This window comes from Microchirus variegatus, assembly GCF_963457635.1.
Source record: "Microchirus variegatus genome assembly, chromosome: 17".
NCBI lineage: Eukaryota > Metazoa > Chordata > Actinopteri > Pleuronectiformes > Soleidae > Microchirus > Microchirus variegatus.
Window position 1 is genome coordinate 542,514 of NC_139818.1, and position 24,602 is coordinate 567,115.

The following is a 24,602-nucleotide window of genomic DNA, read 5'->3' on the forward strand; positions in this document are numbered from 1 at the left end:
CATTAGTGCAACACATCTATGGAAGAGAGCAAGTGAAGAAAAATGCACATTTATATTACAGTACAGTTACAATACAGTCACAGTTAGAGTTTACAGTACAGTCACAGTACAGTTACAGTTATAGGTAGTGGACAGAGTTCATATTTTCTTGTTATATCACCCATAACATCTATATTTTTATTTTACTCCCTTAATGAAATTCTATGTTCCAGTGCCTTTGTGCACTTTCAGTCCCCTCAGTGCAGCTTGAAGTGACACTGAGATGCTGTGAGGTGGAAGGACAGCAGCAGCAACAGCATCAGCAGCAACAGCATCAGCAGCAGCAGCAGCAACTCAGTCCCATATTTACAGGCTTACTGTCTGCAGGGGCTTCACTGTGCAATGTAGTGTGGGGGGGGGGGGGGTTAACTGTCCAGAGCTGGCCTGAGTCAATCACCTCCGGCCTCTGCATTGGTTCAACTGTTTCTGTGCTTGAATATGTTCATATGAGTGTCCTGGTGTGTGTGTGTGTGTGTGTGTGTGTGTGTGTGTGTGTGTGTGTCGTGGCTCAGATCTCAGATGCCTCCCAGAGGGCGAGCTTAGTGGAAAAAGGGGAGAGAGAGCGTGTGTGTGTGTGTGTGTGAGGCTGAAAGAGTGAGGAGATTACCCTGACACGGTCCACTGGTCACTGAAGCTCTGCTGCTCGGCTCAGCTCGGCTCCACTCGCCTCAGGAGGACCTGACACCGATAAGATACACATTGCAATCATGTCGCGCTCACGGGCTTACTGCTCAGTGCACTCCCTCTCTTTCTCTATGGATGTCTATATATCTCTATCACACACACACACACACATGGACCTGCAGCAGTCACTTTATCACTCATTTCCTTGTCTCCTCCCTCCTCCCTTCCTCGTGTGACAGCAGATAGTGGATAAAAAGTTGATATTATTCTGATTTCAGTCTTTTCATAAACACTAATCTCACTTATATTGTTTGAGTCAAAACTTGAGATAATTATTCTGCTGGTGTTTCTGACCTTCTTAGACAGAGGCTTATTATAAAGGTGTAATTAGTGATAATGGCCCTGTTCAGACCTTTGATTAGCATCGATCCTCAGTCACTGTTCACACCTTAACATGCTGCTCATGTCTCCTCATGAACACATGAGCTCAGATGTGGCTCATAAAAACATTCTGATTCTGTTTTAACTGAGTCTGATGACAACAGGTTTGTGCTTCTGTCAGCGTGAAGATCATCAGAGGTTATCAGTGTTTACATTGTGTTGTGATCCGTCCTGAGGAAGGTTTTCTGTCATCAGATCTGGACACAACAAAATTTCGAGTCATTCCGAGATAATTTTTGTTTTCGAGAAGAAAGTCAGCTCACTGTCAAAGTGCATCAGGGCAAATGGATCATTTCCTGATTTTCAAAAATTCATTAAAATTATTCCTTAAGAGGTTTGCAAATATTTTCAACAGATCCTTGTTCAGGGCGATGTCGACTATTATGATGGTGAATTTCAAGTCATTCTGAGATACTTTCAGACACAGCAGACAGTCACTACAGACACAGCAGACAGTCAGTGCAGACACAGCAGACAGTCACTACAGACACAGCAGACAGTCACTACAGACACAGCGCCGATCGCTCAGACAACATCTTGCCTCGATGTAATTGCTCTACAAAGATCAGTGTGAATTAAAACAATGTTGTTTTGGGGACAGAGTGTGAGTGAGATGCTGTGATTGCAGAGAGTTCGTCCTCTGGTATCAGGAGGTGTTTTCAGCTTCTCAGGAGAAGAGAAAGGGAAGTTTTCATCGTCTGTGTTTTTTTCTTCTCACCGACTGTGAAGGATGAAAAGCTTCACGCTGTAAAAGATGCTTTTGACTTTTCCGCCTCATTTTTCCCGTGTGTGTGTGTGTGTGTGTGTGTGTGTGTGTGTGTGTGTTTGCTGGTAGGAAGTGCATTTTAATCATGTTTGGCTAATGGAGGCAGGACTGGAAACAAAGGAGGAGGGTGAAGGAGTCGTACAGGGCGATTGTCTCTGTGTGCAAAACACACTGCATTGTTTATTTGTCTTCCTCTCACATCAGGTGGATCATCTATTCCCCACAGATTCACTCTTCTCTTTCTTTGTCTTTGGCTTCCTGTCATTTCTCCTTCAATCTCAGACTCTCTGCTTTTCTCCTGACGCTTCGACTTTAACTCTGGCTTTTGTTATTTAAATGAAACTTGGTGGTTTTTTTCTGGGTCTTTTTTTCCCTAGTTTTGGTCCAAGTACCTGAAATAACTGTTTATATTATACTCAACATTGTCATTGCAGATTATTACTGGATTCTCCTCTCCTCTGTTGTCCACTTGTCCAAATATAGTTATTATTATTATTATCGATTACATACGTACGTCTATGGTCCAGTTTAAACCTAATCTCCTTCAAGCTAAGAGAGCAATGCTGTATCGTCTGGTTCAGACATTCACAAACTGCTGGGCCTCACTTAGAAAATCTGAAAACCTTTGATCAACACAAGAGACTAGGAACAGTAATTCCTGTGTGTGTGTGTGTGTGTGTGTGTGTGCGTGTGTGTGTGTGGTTATTACAGCTGGACTCCATGTCATATTTTAAAGGTTTATCTTCACAACACAGTGTGTAATCAACATAAATAACAAGTTATATGAGTAAAAATGAGAACATGAACAGTGAGTGGACTGACACATTAACAGAATCAACACATATTCATTCATATTTACGACCCACACTTTGTGAATGGCTGCTCTGGTCAACATCAGCTCCACGTAAAAGGCTCTAACTTTCACCTCAATGTCTGTGGATTATAAAGAGAAAATCTAACTGTAATTTATCCACAAGGACCGTAAACCTGGCCCGTGGGAGGACAGCTGTGATAAAAACCATATCCTCGAGGATATGTTGGCTTCCTGGCACTTTGAGTGGATACGAACCATGGTGGTAAGTGGGCATGTGTGTGTGTGTGTGTGCGGCTCCTGGCACTGACCATGTGTGTCACTGTCTTACGGTCTGTCCTACGGCCTGGTGTCTGTCCAGGTGTGTGTCCAGGTGTCTGTCCTACGGCCTGGTGTGTGTCCAGGTGTGTGTCCAGGTGTCTGTCCTACGGCCTGGTGTGTGTCCAGGTGTCTGTCCTACGGCCTGGTGTCTGTCCAGGTGTCTGTCGGGGTGTGTCCAGGTGTCTGTCCTACGGCCTGGTGTGTGTCCAGGTGTGTGTCATACGGCCTGTGTCTGTCCAGGTGTCTGTCCAGGTGTCTGTCCAGGTGTCTGTCCAGGTGTGTGTCCTACGGCCTGGTGTGTGTCCATGTGTGTGTCCTACGGCCTGTGTCTGTCCAGGTGTCTGTCCAGGTGTCCTGTCCTACGGCCTGGTGTGTGTCCAGGTGTCTGTCCTATGGCCTGGTGTCTGTCCAGGTGTGTGTCCAGGTGTGTGTCCAGGTGTCTGTCCTACGGCCTGGTGTGTGTCCAGGTGTCTGTCCTACGGCCTGGTGTGTGTCCAGGTGTGTGTCCAGGTGTGTGTCCAGGTGTCTGTCCTACGGCCTGGTGTCTGTCCAGGTGTCTGTCCAGGTGTCTGTCCTACGGCCTGGTGTGTGTCCAGGTGTCTGTCCAGGTGTGTGTCCAGGTGTCTGTCCTACGGCCTGGTGTGTGTCCAGGTGTGTGTCCAGGTGTGTGTCCAGGTGTCTGTCCTACGGCCTGGTGTGTGTCCAGGTGTGTGTCCAGGTGTGTGTCCAGGTGTGTGTCCAGGTGTCTGTCCTACGGCCTGGTGTGTGTCCAGGTGTCTGTCCTACGGCCTGGTGTCTGTCCAGGTGTCTGTCCAGGTGTGTGTCCTACGGCCTGGTGTGTGTCCAGGTGTCTGTCCAGGTGTCTGTCCTACGGCCTGGTGTCTGTCGGGGTTTTGTTGTCCAGCACCTTGTTTCCTGTCTGTGTCTCACTGCACGCTGGGCCCCTGAACCTGAGCCTGAGCCTGAGCCTGAGCCTGAGCCTGAACCTGAGCCTGAACCTGAGCCTGAGTTTGAGCCTGAGCCTGAGCCTGGAGTCCTCCCTCTCTTGCTCTTTACAGCGATGGCTTGAGCTTCACAGGAGCGTATCTTGTATCTTGTGTCTTGTATCTTGTGTCTTGTGTCTTGTGTCTTGTGTCTTGTGTTGTTTGTCTGACGTCTTTGTTCACGTTAGACCTGTTTCACTGAACAGAGTCAGCTATGCTTTCTTGTGGGATTGTGGTGCAGTTCAAGGGCGACGCTGGGGGAGTTTTCCCACTTGTTTTGAATATTTGAATAATATGTGAAGTGACAACAGCCATAAGGGAATAAAATATACACATAGTTGTTGTTTTTGAATTCCAAAAATACACTTGAAGATAGAGATTCTGTTTTTTTCTTTCTCTTTCAGAGGTAAGAGTTCTTTTCACACTTTTTAACCTCTTTTCTTAAAAAATATGTAATCTCCTTTTTAATCAGAATCCATGTTGACTTGAAAGTGTAGAAGAAGAAGTGTGGCTGTCTTTATGCTAAATCAACACTGTTCACTGTACTGATCGAGAGTCACAGGCTGCAGAGCTTTAGGCTGTCCAAGTCAATGTAGTGTCCTCAGAAGAATAGATTGGCAAACCTGTGTGTGTGTGTGTGTTTGTGTGTGTGTGTGTTTGCACGCTTGTTCTTAATAGTTTGTGCAGAAACAGCCAAACTATTTCATCAGTTATGAAAGCAAATCCCTCTGCTCATTATGCTTAATGCACTAATATGTTCTGAAACACACGCACATGCACACACACACACACACACACACACACACACACACACACACACACACACACACACACACACACACACATACACGTAAACAAGTGTAAGACTTAAACAACTGAACTTTGTGACTGATGAACTATGCATCAAAGGATCATGACGAGTCCTTGTTGTGTTGCACCGTAGGTGAGGAGCTCACCAAACAGGATGTGGAACATGGAAGACACACACACACACACACACACACACACCCCCCCCCCCCCCCCACACACACACACACGCATGCACGCACACACGCACGCACGCACACACACACGCACACACGCACACACACACACACACACTGTCGTCTGAATTTGAAAGTCAGACATGTAAGAAAGCAGCCGCCACCTTTTCTTTTAACAAGAGTCATAAATGTGTAATGAGCACAGAAAAGATGCATATTTTATTATTTTATTTACTTTTTGTGATCCTTGTCTTCACAGCGATGCGTCCTTGCTGTCAGGTCAGTCGCTGTAATTAAAAGGTAAACTTTAAGTTTTAGAGCGCGAGATAATGAGTCAGGTGTAATTTAACCCAAATAAGATTATAATCAGATTTAAAGTCATGACATTTTTAAGCAATGTAATTATGCATAATCTATTTTGATTGTTCTTCTCTGCAAATTTAAATATATATATATATATATATATATATATACATACATATGTATGTTAATATATATATATATATATTTACATACATGTAGGACAGGGTTAGTTCATCCTTCAATAGGATACAAAGTAGTTTTGCTGGGTGTCAGAATGCACATTTTAAATCTTTGAACTTTGATCAAACAAAGTGAGTCACGTGATTTTACTAAAGTTTAAATATAGACCATTACCAACTCTTCTTCTTCTGATTTGATGGTAAGGAGAGTTAGGGGAAATTCAGTGGAGTAAAAGTAAATAAAGTAAAGGACAGATATGTGAATTGTGTACTTTTGTACAGTCATTGGCCCAAATACTCCCAATATATCAGTGTATCAGATATCGTCCTATATCATACTCACCTTCACTGGTTAGGGTTTGAAGTTCATATCAGTGCAGTGTCCTGACAAGAATAGCTGCTCAAACTGTGTGTGTGTGTGTGTGTGTGTGACCTTGAGTGTGATGGAGTCTCTGGTGTGGTGGAGGTGATGAGAGTTCCCAAAGGGAGGCGGGAAAAAGATGATCAGTGGCACCAACCTCCTGCCACCGACACACACACACACACACACACACACACACACACACACACACACACACACACACACACACACACACACACACACACACACACACACTCCTCTTTAGAGGAAGCAGAGGTCAAAGCTCTACCTTTTATTTCCCTCTATCACTCTTTCTTTCTTTTCTTTTTTACATACATGTATATTTATCCTCGCTGAGGGAATCTGATTAATCTGTGTCTGCTCCACCTTCAGATGTGTGTGTGTGTGTGTGTGTGTGCACGGTGGGTGATCTCAGCGAGATCACACACACACACACAGTACACATATACATAGTCTTCTCACATTCATCCATGTGGACCTGTGGGAGTGAAGAACCCATTCATATCTTTTACTACGGCCTTTGTATATGTGTGTGTATGTGTGTGTGTATGTGTGTGTGTGTTTGCAGTGCATTTTATTCTAAGCACAAATTTGTGTTTAGAATAAAAACAAGAGAAGGAGAGAAATAGAGATTATTTCCCAAATTCATGAGTGGATTAGATGTTGAAATATGGGATTAAATCAGTGATTTGAGAGACTCTGGAGTCACAGTCTCATCCTGTCCTGATTCTCATGAAGGCCACTCTCTGTGTCATGTCTCATTTTATTTGTGACATTCCCTCCCCAACCACTAGGGGGGTGTATTTAATGTCTTATGCCAGAGCCTGACACTGAGGTCATGCTGGGTCATTTGAGGTCACTGTGGTTTTACTCAGGTGTTTGTGATTGTGATGGATCAGCAATTTTCTGCTCAGGCTGAAGTTTTGCTTTAACTTGTTCAATTGAAAATAAACAGACATTGGAAGAAAGTAAATTATATGATTTCAGACACTGAGGTGGTGTCTGTGGGCGTGGCTTATACCTGAGTGCAACAATACAGCAACCAATCAGCAGCCAGTCCTGTTCACCACTGTGATACAAACACAGTGGTGAACAAACAAAAGGTTGTTTAGCAAATATTGGAGTTGATATTCAGGTAAATCTTAATCCTAACCCTGAACAGGTGAATAACTGTCAGATAAAGAAAGTCAAAGTGATCTTTGAAAAAAAAAATCTGATGATTCTCCTCATTTAAATATTTATCCCACATAAAAACAAATTCACCCAAATTGTACATAATGGACCTTTAATGATATGATGAAAATGAGGAGATGATGATGATGATGATGATGAAGATGATGAAGATCAGGTGTGTAATCAGCCAGAGTTCAGCCATTGAACTTATGCAACATGCATTATGTTGTGTATTATCTTAGTAAAACATGTTTCAGCTGTGATGTGTCACTTTAAACCTAAACGTTAAACTTTATTTCTCAAAAGATAAAGCATCATAAAAGAAAAAGAGTCATTTTGTCAGAAGCTGAAGCAGAAGTCACTGAAGAGCTGCATGTGATGATGATGATGAAGATCAGGTGTATAATCAGCTGAACTCACCCTGAATGTTGACAGTGACCCAGTTTCATCCTCTTCCTCCATGAGGCACAAATGATATATGAACGTATGAGAAGGAGAGAAAAGCTCATAGATTCACATAATCCTCAGTTTACAGATTTAATCTCATGTACGTTTGCTTCTGTCATCGAAACACATCAAACATTTGTCCTGTCAGTGCGACACATACATGCTGTGAATTATGTCAATGTCTACCATCGTGTGACTCTTTTTACCGGTGAAAAGGAAAACAAGGGCTCAAACCACCACAGGGTTTATCCCAGGGTTTGATGAACTGTCGTCTGAACTGTCAGTGGAAATGCAGTGTAATGTACAGTTGGAACAGTTAACTCTCATCGTCCTCCATCGATGTCTGTTGTGTTGAACTCAATGTAGTTTTTTGTTGTCACGCTACGTTCCTCTCTGTGAGACCGGAATGGACCACAGATGCTAATTAGCTAACTCTGGTATGGACTCGGTTCTTTACATGCGTTATCCTTAAATCGCTCGCTCAACACCTTTGCATTTTTCTCCCCCTCAACACACACACGCACGCACACACACACACACACACACATACAGACACACACTTACAATATCAACAAGAGCGTGTTGTGATGCCCTTTGGGAGCCACATATTAGCATCCTGTCACATTTTATTTGACATTTGAATTTTTCCTGTGCTGCCAGAGTGAGTGAGGAAAAAAGGAAACACAAAGACAAACAGGTGCAATTTGATCACAGCAGCAAAGAGTCAGTGGGGGTTCAGACTCATTCTGTGATGGGACGTATGCTGCTGCAGTATAACTGTTAGCTTTATCATTTTTATGGGGTAACTCAGCAGGGAGAACAACGCCAATGGAGGTTAAAATGCTCTCAAATGGCTCTCTCTATTTCTACCTAGTAGATATAGGACAGATATTTGAGTCTGTCCTAACTCAAGTCCTCAGTGACCTCTCTCTTGTTTAGCTCGAGGCCTTAGGTCAGTAAAGAACAAACTGTCTTTGCAAAGTTTACAACTGCTCACTTTGCACTTTTTTGCATATAGATGTATTTCACCGTGATGCAGCTATCGCTCTGAGAGACGAGTGGAGCTGAGAACACAGAGGAGTTATGGATCCTTACTTTGCTAAATATTTAATCAAGTGTTTCAAGGAGTTTACCACAATTTACCAGAAAGTGCATTGTGGTTAGTCTGAGTGGGCTGTTTCTGCACCTGTGACTTTATCTTGTTTCATTAGTTGTGTTTCCATTCATCCATTCATCCATTCATCCATTCATCCATTCATCCATTCATCCATTCATCCATCATCCATCCTCTACCGCTTATCTGAGATCGGGTCACGGGGGTAGCAGCTTGAGCAGAGAAGCCCAGACTTCGTCCAGCTATCCTGAGGTGTTCTCAGGTGTTCCCAGGTGTTCCCAGTGGTTCCCAGGTGTTCCCAGGTGTTCCCAGGTGTTCTCAGGTGTCCCCAGGTGTTCCCAGGCCAGTCCTGGGTCTTCCCCGGGGCTTCTGTACCCAGAAGCCTCCTGCACACCTCACCAGGGAAGTGTGTAGATCGACCAGTAAATCAAGTGTTTCCATTGAAGGGTGTTTTGCTTATGAGCCACAATTGTCGTAAAGTCTAGTCTCTCGTCTAACATCCCATTTTTCTTGTAAAATCTCATCCCTCGAGACTTTACTTTGAGGAAGATGACCGGAAGCATTTTGCGTTTCTGTGGTTTTAGAACAGTGATCTCGATTGCAGCTGCTGCTGTTGCTGTGATTGTTGTCAACAGAAGACGAAGGCAGTGGATGATGGCGCGTCATCTTGTCACGTCTTGTCTGGTGATGCTGGCGACAATAAACTTTTATATCGGCAGTTTAACGAGCCTCACCACCTCCACCAATGAGAGAACTCCCATGATGCAGCCTGTTGGCTCAGTGCTAAGGTGATTTGACACTGAAACAATGACGCAAACTTCGAGACATCATGATGAAACAATGTCTCTTTATTCTTCAATCCTTAAAACATAGTTACAATATGTAACTTTGTGCCGACAAAGCCAGGTCACACTTTAAATATTTCTACCTTCTTAGCGTTTAGCGTGAGAGAATTTCCCTCAACAAGTAGAAACTGTTAAGTCCAGAGTTGAGCACTAGATTTTATCTGTGAAAGGCCACAAATAGAAGGTTATAAAGATGTGATAATCATTTAAACTATGCAACATGCATCATGTTGTGTATTATGTAAGTAAAACATGTTTCAGTTGTGATGTGTCACTTTAAACTGAAATGTTTGGTTTGTATTTGCAGGAACTTTGTCAATAAACTCAATCTGACAAATCTTTGCCATATTTGATATTATTAAAGAGATTCTTTCTCAAAAGATAAAGCATCATAAAAGAAAAAGAGTGTCTTTGTGTTTACAGTCCAACAAAAACAGTAGCTTTAAGTATAATTAATGATGTAGTCCAGAGTATAAAGCTGCTCTTTTTAACCTCTGACATCTAAAGTGTAAGAAATGAAGTTAAAACATTTAGATTCATTTGATCTTTCTTGTGTTGTGTTTTGTAGATTCTTACCTCGTGTGTCTTCATCTTTTATTTAGTGTTTTTCTCTTTGTTAAACCGTCTTTGTTAGTTTTCTGCTGCTGTGATTGTTTGCTGATTGGATTCACCTGTTTCTAATGATCTTCACCTGTGTCCTGTGTATTTAAGCTCTCTGCTCCTGCTCTTCTGTTTGTCTCTGGTGATGAACGCTTGTGTCTTTGTGTCTTTGTTGTTTGTACTTTAAGTTGCTTTGGGGTGTGTTTTTGGGATTGTTTTCTCAATGAATTGAGTAGTTGAGAAAATGTCAGAAAATGTTGCTCAGTGTTTCTCAAATGTTTTGATTTGTTCAAAAGAGCAAATAAAGCAGAAAATCTTCACATTTAACTTCCTGACAAATCAGCCCTGGTTGCTTTGAAATGTTTATACATTTTGAGTTTGTGACTTTGTTTAAGTCTCACTGTGATATTTTACAGTTTCATCCCTAAAGCTTTCTTTGTTCATTGATTTTCAACAAACACCAACCAAACATGCACATAATGTGGAAAATGGGGGAATTAAAAAATTGTTGGAGGAATCACAAACACAGAGAGGACATGGATGCACATGTACTCTTTAATAGTCTTAGAATACAGTTAAAGAGTAAAGAGTGAAGGTCAGGAGTCTGTGTTCAATATTTTACTATGTGAGGACATTACAGTGACTGTCAGAAGACACAGATATGGACCTTAATATGGTCAATGATCCTCGATGCATAATGCAAAACTGATGACTGTGTGTGATGAAAGCTGTGCAGCAGCATCACAACACTCAGGATGTGGAGTTTACTTTGTGACTCAGGCCAAGTCAAAGACCTCAGCGATTTAACTTTATTAGCTTCGCCTTCAGGTCTACAAACAAACTCACTTAGTTTCCCTGACAGACACAGAGATGGAGGCAGCTGGACACACAGGCCTCCAGGCTCCTGTAAACACTCAGTTCCTGGTTCTGGGTGGGACTGGAAGTCGGTTCGGACCAAAAAAACAAAACAAAACATGCGTGTTCTCATAATAAAGCTAACGTGGTTAACACATACACACATGTGACCAAAATGAGTGGCTTTACTTTACAGTAATGATAGGATGGAGTTTTCTTCAAGGACGTGTAAATCTGTCTTTAAGGTTCAAATATCCCACATTCACTTTGTGATATTTCTGCACTTGATACCATTTTACGTCAGTGTAAGCTGAGCAGGTGTGATCAGTGTGATCAGTGTGATCAGTGTGATCAGTGAGTGTGTCATCACTTTTCATCAGTGTGTGAATTTGAAAAAAGCAATGTAAAGTAATAAGTAGTCCAGTTATAATATTAGTAATATTACTTGTTTTTATTGCATCTTAAAGTACAAACAAAACAATAAATGTCTGTGTCTTATTCACTTATGTGTGATACATTCACTCACCTTTAATGCAACACAATGGACCTTTAAGTAAATCAGCAGGCCATGCTGCATTCTATTCATGTTAATTATTTAAAGCTCAATGCTTTAAAATATTGTTGTTGTTGTTTGGTCTTGTGAGCACAGTCGGCCCAAGGCATAAGTGAATTAAACATTTAGATATATTCAAATATCTAAGTAGTGTTGAAGATTTGTTCATTTAGTACATGTTTGTACATTTGTTCTAAGGTTTAAAATCAAAGTCATTAAACTGCTTCACTTTTCACACCAAAGCTCCTCGTCTCTGCACAGAACAGTTATCTTGCTTTCCCATTAGTGATAGAACCTGGTATCTGGTACTTTCTGTAGTACTCTGTGGAGGTTCCAAGAGAACTGAGCTGATACCGTATGTGACGTCGTCACTGGGAGAGTCATGAGCACGACGTCCGACACAAGAATCAAACCAAACAATGGTGAACTGTAGATTAAAGCTCCCGAAAACATGTTCATCTCCAACATTTAGACCAGAAACCTTTGCATGTCTATGATGACTCCGCCCACATTGAGGATGTACTATAGTAATGGATCATGTGGAAAAGTGACATCAGTGCTTCACTCAATACCAGGACACGTTTGTGATGTTGCTGCACTCTAAAAAACAAAAGTGACACTAGTTTGGTGTAAAGTATAAAACAACACATGTATCAATAACAGTCAAGCACAGGTGGTGGAAGGGGGGCCCAAAATCAAATTCTGCCCAGGGCCCCATAAAGGCTTGGGCCGGCCCTGCTGTGACGAGCGTGAATGCCCTGCTCATATTTCTGCATCAGCTCCATCGATCAGCGCTGACGTTTCAGTCCACAACAAATTTGTTCACTGTGAAAGGAAGTGCTTGTAAAAGTCAAAGGCCCTCACTGTCTGATGTGTGTCAGGATGAAATATTGTTTGTGGAGTCACACAGCAAGACCAGGTGTGCACATCAAGCTTATCTAATAGCTGTAGGGTGTGTGTGTTTTGTGCATATTAGGTTGCATTATAAGAACAGGTTGCCTGGCTCCATATGTGCACAGTGTGCAGAGAAGCTGGGAAAACAAGGCTCTCCGTGGCCCTCTGTGTTATTGCTACCTCCCGCCTCCCAGAGTCCTGTTTGAAGACAGGAAATAGGAGTCAGACCACAGTCCGAGGGGCATGTGGCAATGGTTTATACGCTGACGACCTCTGACTTATCCTCTCCACCCCCGCCTGCTCTCTCACACCACTCCCCTGGCCCTCAAACACTTTCCCCTGAGTCCAAAAATAAAATGACCCGGCCCGGCCCGGCCCGGCTCGGCCTAACCCAGCACAATGGACCCTGCGTTCTGAGATTTGTTTGAGCGGGCAATGAAAAACAGATGGACTCTAAAGGAAAGGGGAGATGGAGGAAGAAAGAAAGGGAGTCTTGTAAAATATTTGCGAAGAAAAATAACCCAGGGACTCGGTCTAATTATATCTATTTGTCTTGTGTGGTTTTTCTGGAGAGGCCATGTGGTCGCTGCGACTGCTCCACGCTTCATTTTTCATATTATCTGATCTGGGATGGAGAGCAAAAAAGAAGCTGGTGGATTGGGACTCAGTGGGAGGGTTGTGGTGAGGAGGTGGAGGCAGGGGGTGAAGTCCTCTGAGGTCCTGGAGGTTTCAGGTTTTCCATTCCTTTGCTGTCTTCTTTGGTTACAGTGACAAGGATTAGTCGGAGTTTTATTTCTCCTATTTCTCTCCTTCATCAATAACCAGCCATATTTATACTGTACGTTCTTTTCTCTGTCAAAAGAAAAGCACGAGTTTCATCATCCTGGGGTTTCTCTAACTCTTCTGTGTTTTAACTACTTTTATTTGTCTGAATTAAGAGGCGGTAGAAGCTGAGTCAAGCAGGGCCACAACTAAAAAACTGACTGTACCTTTGTTATCAGTGAAGATTTGGGTTTCTGATGCAACCCTTCCATTTATCCAGGCTTGGGACCGGAACTAGATGTGCCCCCCCACCCCCACCCCCCCGTGGCTGAGGTCAATTTAGAATGTCCAATTAACAATGAGCAATGGGGATTGGGTACATGGCTCAGGGGAACCACAGCCCTTGACCTGGCAGTGACTCGAACAGACAACAAGCCAAGTTCTCTAGTCCACTAGAGAACTTGGCTTGTGCCCGGACCAGATGTGCCCGCACTAGTCCGGGCACATCTGGTTGCGTACATTGAACCACAGAAGAAGAATAACGTCCGTTGTGGAGGTGTTTCACGAGCGATAGTGTCTTCTGACTCTGGGTCTGACTCCGGGTCAAAGGTCGTCAAAGGGACTGAGGCGGGGAGTCGTGAAGAAGCTATTTTTAAACACTGTTAAAACAATGTTTTGATAATGAGGAGCAGTGCATCCACCGTTCCAGAGGGGGGAGCTGTGCTTCTGAGAGCAGGTGTGCTGATTATGTCACTTCCGGGTACTGGCCAATCACAAGACTCTGTCTTCTGGGGGTGAGATTTATGTCTTAAATATCGCGGCTGGGAAACAGCGTCAGAAAAGAGGATTTCTATCGGCTTGTTTACAGAAACTAGGAGGTTTTTGAGCATAAAAACAAGTTAATGTATGTAAGTAGACCTCCATAACTAACATATATGTGCAACAGGACCACTCTATGTGACCTTTAATACAATAAATATGTGAGAGAATGAATGATTCAACAAGAAAAGATCACATGGTGTGATTTTGTGCTTGAACTTGATTTCGTTATGAAATATTTCACTTCCTGACAATGACGATGATAATATCTCTGGTCACATATGTTCTCCTGAGCATGACCACCAATCACAGGCATAGTCTGCTCTACATCACTCTCCATCATCTCATTCTGTCCACGTCCGACAGTCGGACCTATGGACAGTTGGACAGTTGGACAGTTGGCAGCTTGTTGACTGTTGCATGACTTCTTTAAAGTGTCACTGTGTCTGTGAAGGTGGAGGGAGATTTACAGTCTACTGCCCTCACACAACAGTTCTCAACCATCACAAGTTAAAAAGGAAGAGCTCCTCATGTCTGATGTTAATAAGGATGATGATGACGTCACAGCTGTGACATCATCACACGTTTCCAGCCAACAGAACAATAGAAGGCTGTAGATCCTCCTTCCTCTTCGCTGTCTTGGCAGCAGAGAAACACAGACTAAGGATTGATGCATCTATTCAGCTTTCAGTTTAATTCTGCCTCTGGATTCCACATATTCAAATTTTTCTGTGTGAGCTTTAGTGAGGAGAAAAACATTGTGATTTGTTCTGCTGACTTTATATCTCTTTATATTACTGCCTGGAATAAAACTCACTCCGTCAGTTCATGCAGGATATCCTGTGATTTGGCTTCCCCACTTCAAATCTTTGACGCTATTTAAAATGTATTGTTTTTCTCAAAGATGTCTTTGTGGAGACTCGTCTTTCTTCTTCATCCCTCTTCCTCCCTTCTCTTCACTTCCCTTCCCACCCCTCTTTTTCTTTGGGTGTCCCTCGCTTACACCTCTATCTGTCCTCTCGCAGGACTCGGAGAGAAAGGGCTTCATGAACAAGCTTTACGCCATTCAGGACGTGTGCATCAGCGTGCAGAATGCTCTGGATGAAGTGGCCTCCTATGGCGAGAGGATAAAGAAGTGAGTCGTAAGCTTGTCCTCGGCACTCGGCCGACTCCACTCTGCACCGCACCTCACATCCCAGTGTTCTCCTCACAATGCCAGGTTGTCCCACTTCCCCTTTGCCATCTTAACTGAGAGTAAGTCAGTGCTGCTCTCTGGGAAACAGTGTGACACCCAACACAAGCAAATCATCACATTATCCAGGGGTTCTTTACACAGTGAGACAGAGACCTCACAGTATTATAGAATAGACACAACCCAAGAGAATAAAACTACCTTTGAACAGAAGGAAATCTCTGGAAGAACTAGATCTAATGTGCCTGGGCCGGTTGTGGTGAAAGACTGGGGGTCAGAGGGGAAGAAGGAGGAGCTGAAAAAAGGACAGGAGCAGATGTATAACAGGCAAAATACTGTAGTTATGTTCATTTGGTTTGACCCATGAACGAGCAAAAACATGCATTGGCTGTCATTTTTTTAATTCAACCACATTCACATGAAGGTAACTGTTAATAGAACAAAAACCTTGTGATAAAATCCCGTCAGACATTAATCCAGTCTAGACTAGATACTGATACTGTCTGCAGCTGCAGCTCCGTTGTTGCCAGCTTTGCTTTAAGAAACAGAACAAAGAGAAAGTGAATTCTTTGTCACTGTCTGAAGGTATTTACACACCAAGTCTTTTTCCAACCTGTTATCTGTGCGTCAGCAACAGAGTTTTACTGAGTTATATTGTGACTTTCTTTTAAAGTTTTGCCTCCAACATGTTCACGTCTAACCTTCTATGAAAGTGACATTAAAATAATCAAATGTGCACAGCTGAGACTGTGTTACAAACACAAAGAACTCAAACACATAACTTACATGTATGTGGATCCATGTGTTTCTTTTTCTTGGTTCAAACGTCTGAACACCAGTGAATCATCACTGCTGACGTCACCCGTTTCGTTGTGTCCTTGTTTCTGGTCCTTGCTTGGTGTTAAAGGCTGGATTGAAATTAATCTCAGAATTATTCCCGCTTTTCATCCATTTATAGCGTCACTGTTGATGACGTAGTCACACAGTTTCCCCCAGAGGCTAATTTGTCAGCAGTCATCAGAGCCACTGATCTCACAGAAGATCACATGATCGATCACCTAAATCATGTGTGTCCTTGATTAAAGACACATTGTTCCTACAGTAGATCTGAAGCTCATGAAAAACATGGAGCTGGGTTTGATTAAAGGCTCTAAGTCCACAGAATTTTATTTTATTTTCTATTGTAAAACAAAACTAAAATAGCTGTGACCTGTGTTTTCTGTAACACTGAGCCCATTTCCCTCTGAGTCATTGCCCATTTTCAGCCAACAATGCTGACCTGTAAAACTCAGTAAACTTATTTGCTTCTGTGCATTTCTGGGAGGTGTGAGGAGTTTGTATTTCAGCTTGTTATTGATGAAAAATACACTCTTTGTTATCTTAACTTAACCAGAGACACTTTCATGTCTCTCTTTACAGCACATTTAACTGGACTGTGCCTTTCTTAAGTTGGTTAGCCATCGTGGCTCTGGGAGGGGCCACCATCGCCGTCTACTTCATCCCTCTGCGATACATCGTGTTGGCCTGGGGTGAGCTGATGTCCAATAATAAGAAATATGCAAAGGAATTGAAATCTGCATCTGAGCAGATCTGTGGATCTTTTTTGTATCTCAGCTACATTCTTATTAGACTTTGTCCTGTTTTTTTCTGTCTCTACAGGCGTGAATAAATTCACCAAGAAGCTGCGAGATCCTTATACAATAGACAACAACGAGCTGCTAGACTTTCTGTCCAGAGTGCCATCAGATGTACAAGTGGTGGGTGAACTTTATCCACTTTATCTCATCATCTGTCAGATCCACACAGGGACGCGGGTCAGGGATCATTTTTGTTTCACCTCCATCTTTTCCTCTTTCCTCCTCAAACGCTGTCTCTTCCTCTTGTATTTTATCTGGGTTTATTTATGTCGATCCATGGTTTTAACACACAGACGTCTTTTAGTTTGAAAGTCTTTTTCTTGTTTTTGCTTTTAAAAACTTCCACGTCCACTTCAGCTTCCAACAGGACTGAAACAATGACTTGATCAGCGTCTTAAATTTGAATATTTTCTGGATTCTTTGCTCCATCACAAAGAAATCATGAAAAATAAATCAGTTTGTTTGAGAACATCATCATTTCCAGGTTTGAGATCAACATTTTTCAACTTTTTATCTGATCATTTGATTCATCTAGAAAATAAGCGACAGATTATTCGATGATGAAAATAATCGTTAGTTGCAGCTCTAGTTTCCAAATACATGGCTACAGCTGTGTAGTATGGTTAAGTAATGGTTAAGTGTGTTTAATGTGTTTAACGCTGATTTACTCCAAACACAAACACAAACACTCACACATTCCCACTGTTGTTTTCTAGCGTTGCTGGTAATTTGAACAGAGCGTAAACCAACAGTTAGTCGACCTCATGCGGTTTTGCGTCTACACTAACTGTGGAATCAGATTAACTCTGTGGCTGACTCTGATTACAGATGCTCGGTTTGGGTGAAATATCACGGTGTCGGTGCATGTGTGTAACATGCTGTGCTGCTCGGGACAAAGTGCAGTTTAAACTGCAATTAAGCAGCAGCTTGTGAAAGTGTTGGGTTTATCCAGGCCCGATGGTGTCCGCTGTGGCCGTTAAGCCCCGCTGAGCCCAGTTCAATTCACACAAACACACAAGCACACATTCAGGCTCAAGCCCAACGACCCGGGGCCACGTCGGTCCAGTCCCCCCCCCCCCCCCCCCACATCAGGACTAACACACTTCCTCTTTGATCGCTTGTTGCCTGTGACTTCTTTCATCTTTACAGGGTCATAATCCTTGCTCCTCCACACACCACTGCCAGCCCCTCGTGTTCTACCCCATACCGTTTTACAGTTTCTGGGGCCTGCTGAAGCAGTCGGCACAGGGCAGGTAGCCACTGGCTTAAATGAGCCCAAGCTGTCCCCTCTGGTAAAGAGCAGCCACCTTACACACCTGGAGCCTGGAGGAGCTGAGTGGTGTTGAGGCCCAGAGCCGGCAGGTACCAGGTCTTTACAAGACCCCTAATGAGGGCCTGCTGGCGAGGGAAGGTGGGGGCAGACATGCTGCTCTGGTCTGGTGCCCATGCTGCTGGAGTTGTGCCTACTGTATAAGTAAGACTTTAAGTGCTACTGTAACAGTTATTGCTGCAGCTGGTGGAATGGTGGTAATTGTTGCCAGGTTTTACTGACAGTTTGGAGCCTTACTGAATCATGTGGGTGACGAAGGGTAAGAATAGACATTTGTGAGGGTGGAAATGGAGAATGGAGTAAAAAATAAGGGACATATATCGTAAGTAGAGTTGACTGATTGCTGAAGACGACTAGTTTTAATTAGTTAAGGGCATGCTAGAGTTATTTGTATTCATAAAATAATGTCATTAACGCGTCGATGGCCTTTTTTGTTGCCTGATAAAGAACTGAAAGTTTGCTAATAAATGCCAGATTGAATCCAATGGTTAGTTTTCTGCTCTGCTGTCATTTGCTAAAAACAGACCAGGACGTTCTGATCTACACGGTGACCCGCCGCTGCCTCCGGTGGTGGCTTCACCTCATTGCCTGCCCCTGCCTTGCTGGGTCAAAGCCTTCCGTGGGGATTAAGCCCTTGAGGCTCTCAGGCCGATACGAAGGGGTGTCAGGGTCCAAATGGAGCAACCCCTGAGGGGCAGATGCCCATGGCACCCACTGGCAGTGGTGCAGAGGGGCCGACTGTCTGACACCCTGGATAATTAATGAAGTGCTATTTTAGGGCCCTGGTGTGACCCAACACACTGACACACACTGACACACACTGACACACACACAGCTTTAAGGTGGGTTGGAGGTGTGTCAGGCTACTGTTCCACATCATATGCAGGTGCTTCAGTGCAGCCAGGACTGATGAGCTTCTAATGACTTTATATACAAAGGGCAACCGTGCTGGTCCACGGTCCATCATCACGCATGAACCTGTGCAGCAACAGCTTCTCATCACTCACATCATCACTCTGCTCTTTATAGAATCCAGATTGTATAAAAGAAACTTTGGCAAAGTCATCAATCACACGAGAAGAGGAAGGTGCATCGTTTTAGATCAGGTGCAGAATGTTTAAAGATAAACAATTCAAACTGTTGTCTAATGAGTTCAGATCGTGTGGATTAATCTATCAGCTCTGACTCTCAGCACAGTGGGATATAAAGCCATGACGCCTGGAGACAGCAAGTTACTGGTTTAACGTGAGGACAGAGGGAGGCAACAACACAACACAGCAACAACACAACAACAACACAACACAGCAACAACACAACACAGCAACAACACAGCAACAACACAACACAGCAACCTGCACCACTGAAAACACAAAGACCTTTCACACATGAATTCTGCTGCTTCAGCAGTCTGATGGTACTCAGCCTTTTTTAAATGGAGATCTACTGGTTCACGTAGTCATCGCTTTCTGACAGCGTTTCGATGACGTAATTACAATATACACAAGAAACAAACACATCCAGATACAAGAGAGAAAGTACTTTGTGAGTCGCTGAAACATGGCAATTTATGCATTTTTATGCTCCGCGCTCGACGAGCGATGCGGAGCATATAGCGTTCGCACTGTTCTGTCCGTCTGGACTAAAATGAATACCTTCCTGTGCGCGTACGTCCTTCACATTTTGCAGTATTGTTTAGTGGGTGAATATCGCCAGGTGTTTTTTTTCGTTTCGACATATTGATGTCAAACTGGCACTGTGTCCATGCCTCTTACAAGTATCTTGAATAAGTTCGAAGATGGGTGACCTTGACCTACTTTTCAAGGTCACAGCTGCACTTGGACGGGCTCATGGACTCAGCGCGGAGCATTAGTAGTCGTTGACTATCACCCCTCTAGTTCTGACTTGGTGTGACCTCTGTCACTCTGGCTCATCTGTCACAATGACCTGACTGTAGAGGTTAGTATTTGACGAGAGACCAGAGACAGTGGATTTTACGAGCATCATTGAATGCATCACAGCTGAGCAGTAAAGTCACAGAGGAATTTAGAGAGTGCAGGTGATGTGAAGTTCTGACAACACAGTCCAGACCTCGAGCTCACAGACATGGTTCAGGCTCGGGCAGAGATTCTAAAGGAAAAATATGACCAAAGAGTCACTAAATTATTAAAGACTTTAATTTACCGTTGTCAGGCTACATCTCGTGATTGACTGAGAATTAGTCTGTGATCAACTGGTAGATGGTGATTGACTGGTTGGGCAGACGGGATGAACCCTTCATGCATCTGCCTCCCCCATAAATACTCCCTTAGTCAGGTCTGATAGTATTGCATGACAGATCCTGTTTTCAGTTCTGTCAAACACACTTTAAAACTAAATCTCCCGCTGGTTCATAGACGCTGCGTCAATGTGAATCATTACATCTGTGTGTGAGCAACAATGTCAAGGGCAGAGTGTGAAAGAGTGAAAGAGTCACAGTGTGTCTCGTCTGGGAAACACTTTCCAGTGTCTGGTTTGGATCTTTGACCAGTGTAAACTATCTTTATCGTTATTATCAAGGAATCCTTCATGTCCTCTAAAACGAGGCCAAGCTGAGCACCTTTATAGTGCTAAGTGTTCCCCACTTGGCGTTTGGGAGGTGTCAGCGCAATAGTATGTTTTACGACACCATTAGCCGTGTGAGCTACGGAGTGCATAAATAGGGCCAAGGCAATTAGCATGCCAAGTGGCCCTTTATGATTGGTGTAAAGGAGCTGGATCGAGCCCCCAGTACAAAAATAAGCAGGAATTCCAATTTAGCGTCTAATGAACGGCAGGGAGTTGGGTTAATATTTTTAGACAACATTTATGTTGGGGATGAAACCTCACCGGGCGCTCAAAGGTCAAAGGCAGGCTAGTTAAAGGTTGAAACACTGCCAGACGCCATTACTCACATCTACCAGAGGTGTCTCTCTCCTTTACTTTGTCCTTCCCCCGACTTTGGCAACAAATTTAAACATTTCACTGCAACTGGCCAATTAGTCACTATTCAGTGTGTGTGTGTGTGTGTGTGTGTGTGTGTGTGTGTGTGTGGTGCCACAGCAGCGAACAGGCAAAAAGTTTCCTTAGCTCCTAAGTCTTTGGCTCAGTGGCTGATGTCACCTTGACATGCTTTTTCTTCCCCAACAATAGACATTAGTGCTGAATCTGTCTGAACTGTACACAACTGTGTTTCCCTGGAAACATTTAATCACCTTATGCTCCGTTAGACGTCACATGAGATGAAACCTGCCGAGTTCTGGGCTCAGAATAACAAAGTATCATTAAAAAAATGGCTCTCTTGCCTTTTTTTTTTGTCTCCACTTCATTTATTTACTCGTCTGTTTGTCTTTTTTGCTCACTGTCACCACCCTGGTTTCACTCTGTGTGTCTGCCCACACCTGCATCATCAAAACACTGTCAAAGGTTCAGTGTGAGGAGGAGGAGGAGGAGGAGGAGGAGGAGGAGGAGCAGGTCCCGGGATGCTGGATGTGGATAACAGCGTTAAACGAAGCCGTGCATGATACATGGCGCTCCTTCAGCAGAGAAACACTTCAAAGCCTGTTTTGTACGTCAACATTTGTGAGAGTGAGGGTGGAGCAGCAGCCTTTGAGCAGCGCTGGGTTTTTACCCACTGCCTTTTTCCTGCTGATGTTCCCTTTAAGCTCGCAGCTCATCTACCAAATTGCTTATATGCTCGCAGCATTACCTCACTTTCTTACTTCCACCCAATTCCACTTTCTTTTATTTTGCCAACGTCTCACTTTCTGCTACTTTTGACTCTAACTAGCTCTTGTTGTCTACACTGTGTGTGTGTGTGTGTGTGTGTGTGTGTGTAGGTGAGGTTAGCAGGGAGCCAAGGGTATAGCATCAGGCAGGCCTGTCACCTGTAAGGTGGAAATAAACTTGTGAGGCATAAGCCCCGTTCTCCTGTGTGGCAGCTTCACACAGAAACTCTGTTTGATTGAGATATTGTGTTTTTTTCCGCTGCACCTTTTTCTTTTTGTCAATCCCCTTCGCTCTTCTTCATGACAAACAAAAACCCACTGACATGCAAACTTTTCTTTGTGTGTCGACACAAACAAAGAGTTTTGTTTTGGACAGGAATGTCACAGCACTGAATCGAATTGCCGATGTTATTTATTCTTCCTCTTTTGCTGAGCGCTGTAGGCGTTTGGCCGTTTAATGGAACCACAAACAAATCCTGTCCTACTTTTGGATTCGTCTGAGCTTGAAGCAAAACATTGATTGAGAACGACGTTTATTTTGTCCGTGTTCCTGCACGACGTGTTCAGATGTTACTGCTTTGCTCATGAGTGAATGAAATCATTCAGCCATTCCTTTCATGAGCGCAACACTGTCATTGATCGCAGCCGATGTGGGCGCTTTGCCAGGACTGTCACGGTCTCTGGACCAAACCACCACCGCGTACACACACATACACACACACACACACGTACACACACACACACATTCCCACACAGATGGGGTCATACAAACCCGTCTCCGTCCCCTGGGTTTTTCTTCTGCTTTAGTTGGCAGGTCTATAAAAGGATCCACACCCACATGAGAAAAGTATCTGTCATCGCCGGAGTGTCCACAGTCTCCTCCTCAGTCTCCTCCTCAGTCTCCTCCTCAGTCTCCTCCTCAGTCTCCATGTTTTCACTCCTGTTTCCTTTGTTAGTCTGTCTTGCTCTCCGCCCTTCCGCCCTTCATCATCCTCCGTTTATATCGTGTTGCGCTTGTTTTCTTCACCTGGACTGCCTCCGTCTTTGTCACCTCTCAGAATCACCCCCTCTGTCACTGTATCCAACAAACGGCTTGTATTTGTGCAGCTGTTTGGTGAGATGTTAGTTTTCCTTGTGGACAGAGAGATCAGATCAGTGCAGCTTCCTAGTGAAGCGTACAGAGCAACACAAGCACCAACGCCTTAACAGGACACTGGTGACCACTGTGACCACTGCTGTGACCACTGTGACCACTGCTGTGACCACTGCTGTGCAGTTTGGCTTTATGATCACGCAAACCCTGTAAATCTCAAAATAAACAGTGTAGAAGCACAGCAGACTGTTTGAAGTCATGACCACATGGTCCAGCAGAGGGTGCTGTGAGTGGCGCTTACAAGCAAGTAAAAGCATCTTCATTAGGTCGAGTAGTAGATCTTAAGAAAAGCACTTGTGAGAGGAACAGGACTTCTGATTTCTTTAGATAAATGCTTATAAATGTTGTAGAAAGATGAAGCTAAGTGGCTAATTCATGTCAGTAATCCCAGTTAATCCCTGGTGCACGTCTGTGTTTTAGGTATTTCATCTTAGGTGGCTGTGGCAGTGCAGCAGTGTGTAAATCGATGGCTTTTAATATTCCAGATGTTTTGTGGTAAAAGTACATTATTCTACCTACACATATAAAGCTAATCCTGTTAGCTGTTAGCTTCACCCAAGTGAGTCAGCACAGAACATTCATTCAAACTGGATTTTTGGTGAAAGTGACAGGTCCAGTGTGTGTGGGGGTGTGTGCGTGTGTGTGTGTGTACATGCCTCATATGTAAAGTATATATAACCTCAGATCTCAGATCAGTACAGTGCAGACAGATAAGAGTGAAGCAGCAGTGATGGATGATGAAGGCTGGTTCTCAGCACTGAGACGCTGCTGTTGTCGTCGTCCACCATGAGACACAACAGACGAAGTGTGTTGACGTCAGTTTGTCGTCTGCCTGGAGAATCAGAGACGATGTCAGTCAGGAGTAGCCTACAGTGCAGCAGCCTCACAGATCTGTGTGTTTCTCCTACATTAGTATTCTCACTCAGTGGCGAGTGCTTGTCAGTGTCTTCAATGTGTCTCGGCTAGCGTCTGTTTTTTGTGCGTACACATGCGTGTGTGTGTGTGTGTGTGTGTGTGTGTGTGTACATCTGAGAGGCAGAATGACAGTTCCTGGTTGTCGACGCTCAGCCACTGTGATGCTGTTGTGATGCTGTTGTGTTGTCGTTGTGATGCCGTTGTATCTGAGTGTCCCTCACTTGAAGAGCTGTTTCTTTCTAAACTCCAGTCACTGATCAATCACAGTCACCATCACTTCCTCTAAGAAAAGACTGCAGACTGTTTGGTTTGTGCTCAATAAGCTTGACCTTGAGTCATATTTTACAGTTTATTATTATGATTGTTTGTCTTGGACACAAGCAAGGGGAAATATTTTCAATTTAACCACCAGGGGGTGAATTTTTTTTTGAATGGAAGTGAATGGGCCGACTTCTACTTTCTTCCTGAAAAGAACATGGACGTGATTAGACATGAGTGGACACCAGTGTGATTGACAGCTGGTGTTGGTCCACAGGAAGCTCACATCAGGAGTTTGTGGTCTAAGCATTTTAACATGAGCACAGATTACAGTGTTACAGTTTTACAGTGTAACATAGTTACAGTGGACTGTTTCCCTCCTGTGTCTCCTCTCTCTCTTCTCTCCTCTTCACCATCTCTCCATACTGAGATGACTCTGTTGTCTCTCCAAATTTTCCCATGAGCCTTTGCCCTGTTCTC

At 43.7% G+C, this 24,602-nt stretch overlaps 1 protein-coding gene across 1 annotated transcript in view; it reads left to right on the top strand.

Annotated features, from left to right (window-relative positions):
- The window catches only part of LOC310939456 (multiple C2 and transmembrane domain-containing protein 1-like), a 104,530-nt gene that overhangs the window by 79,531 nt on the left and 397 nt on the right, over positions 1–24,602 (top strand). Inside the window, exons 19-22 of the mRNA XM_083904221.1 lie at positions 2,848–2,946; positions 14,920–15,029; positions 16,506–16,615; positions 16,746–16,843. Of these exons, the coding sequence (XP_083760347.1) occupies positions 2,848–2,946; positions 14,920–15,029; positions 16,506–16,615; positions 16,746–16,843 (417 nt within the window). The remainder of the gene's footprint in view (positions 1–2,847; positions 2,947–14,919; positions 15,030–16,505; positions 16,616–16,745; positions 16,844–24,602) is intronic.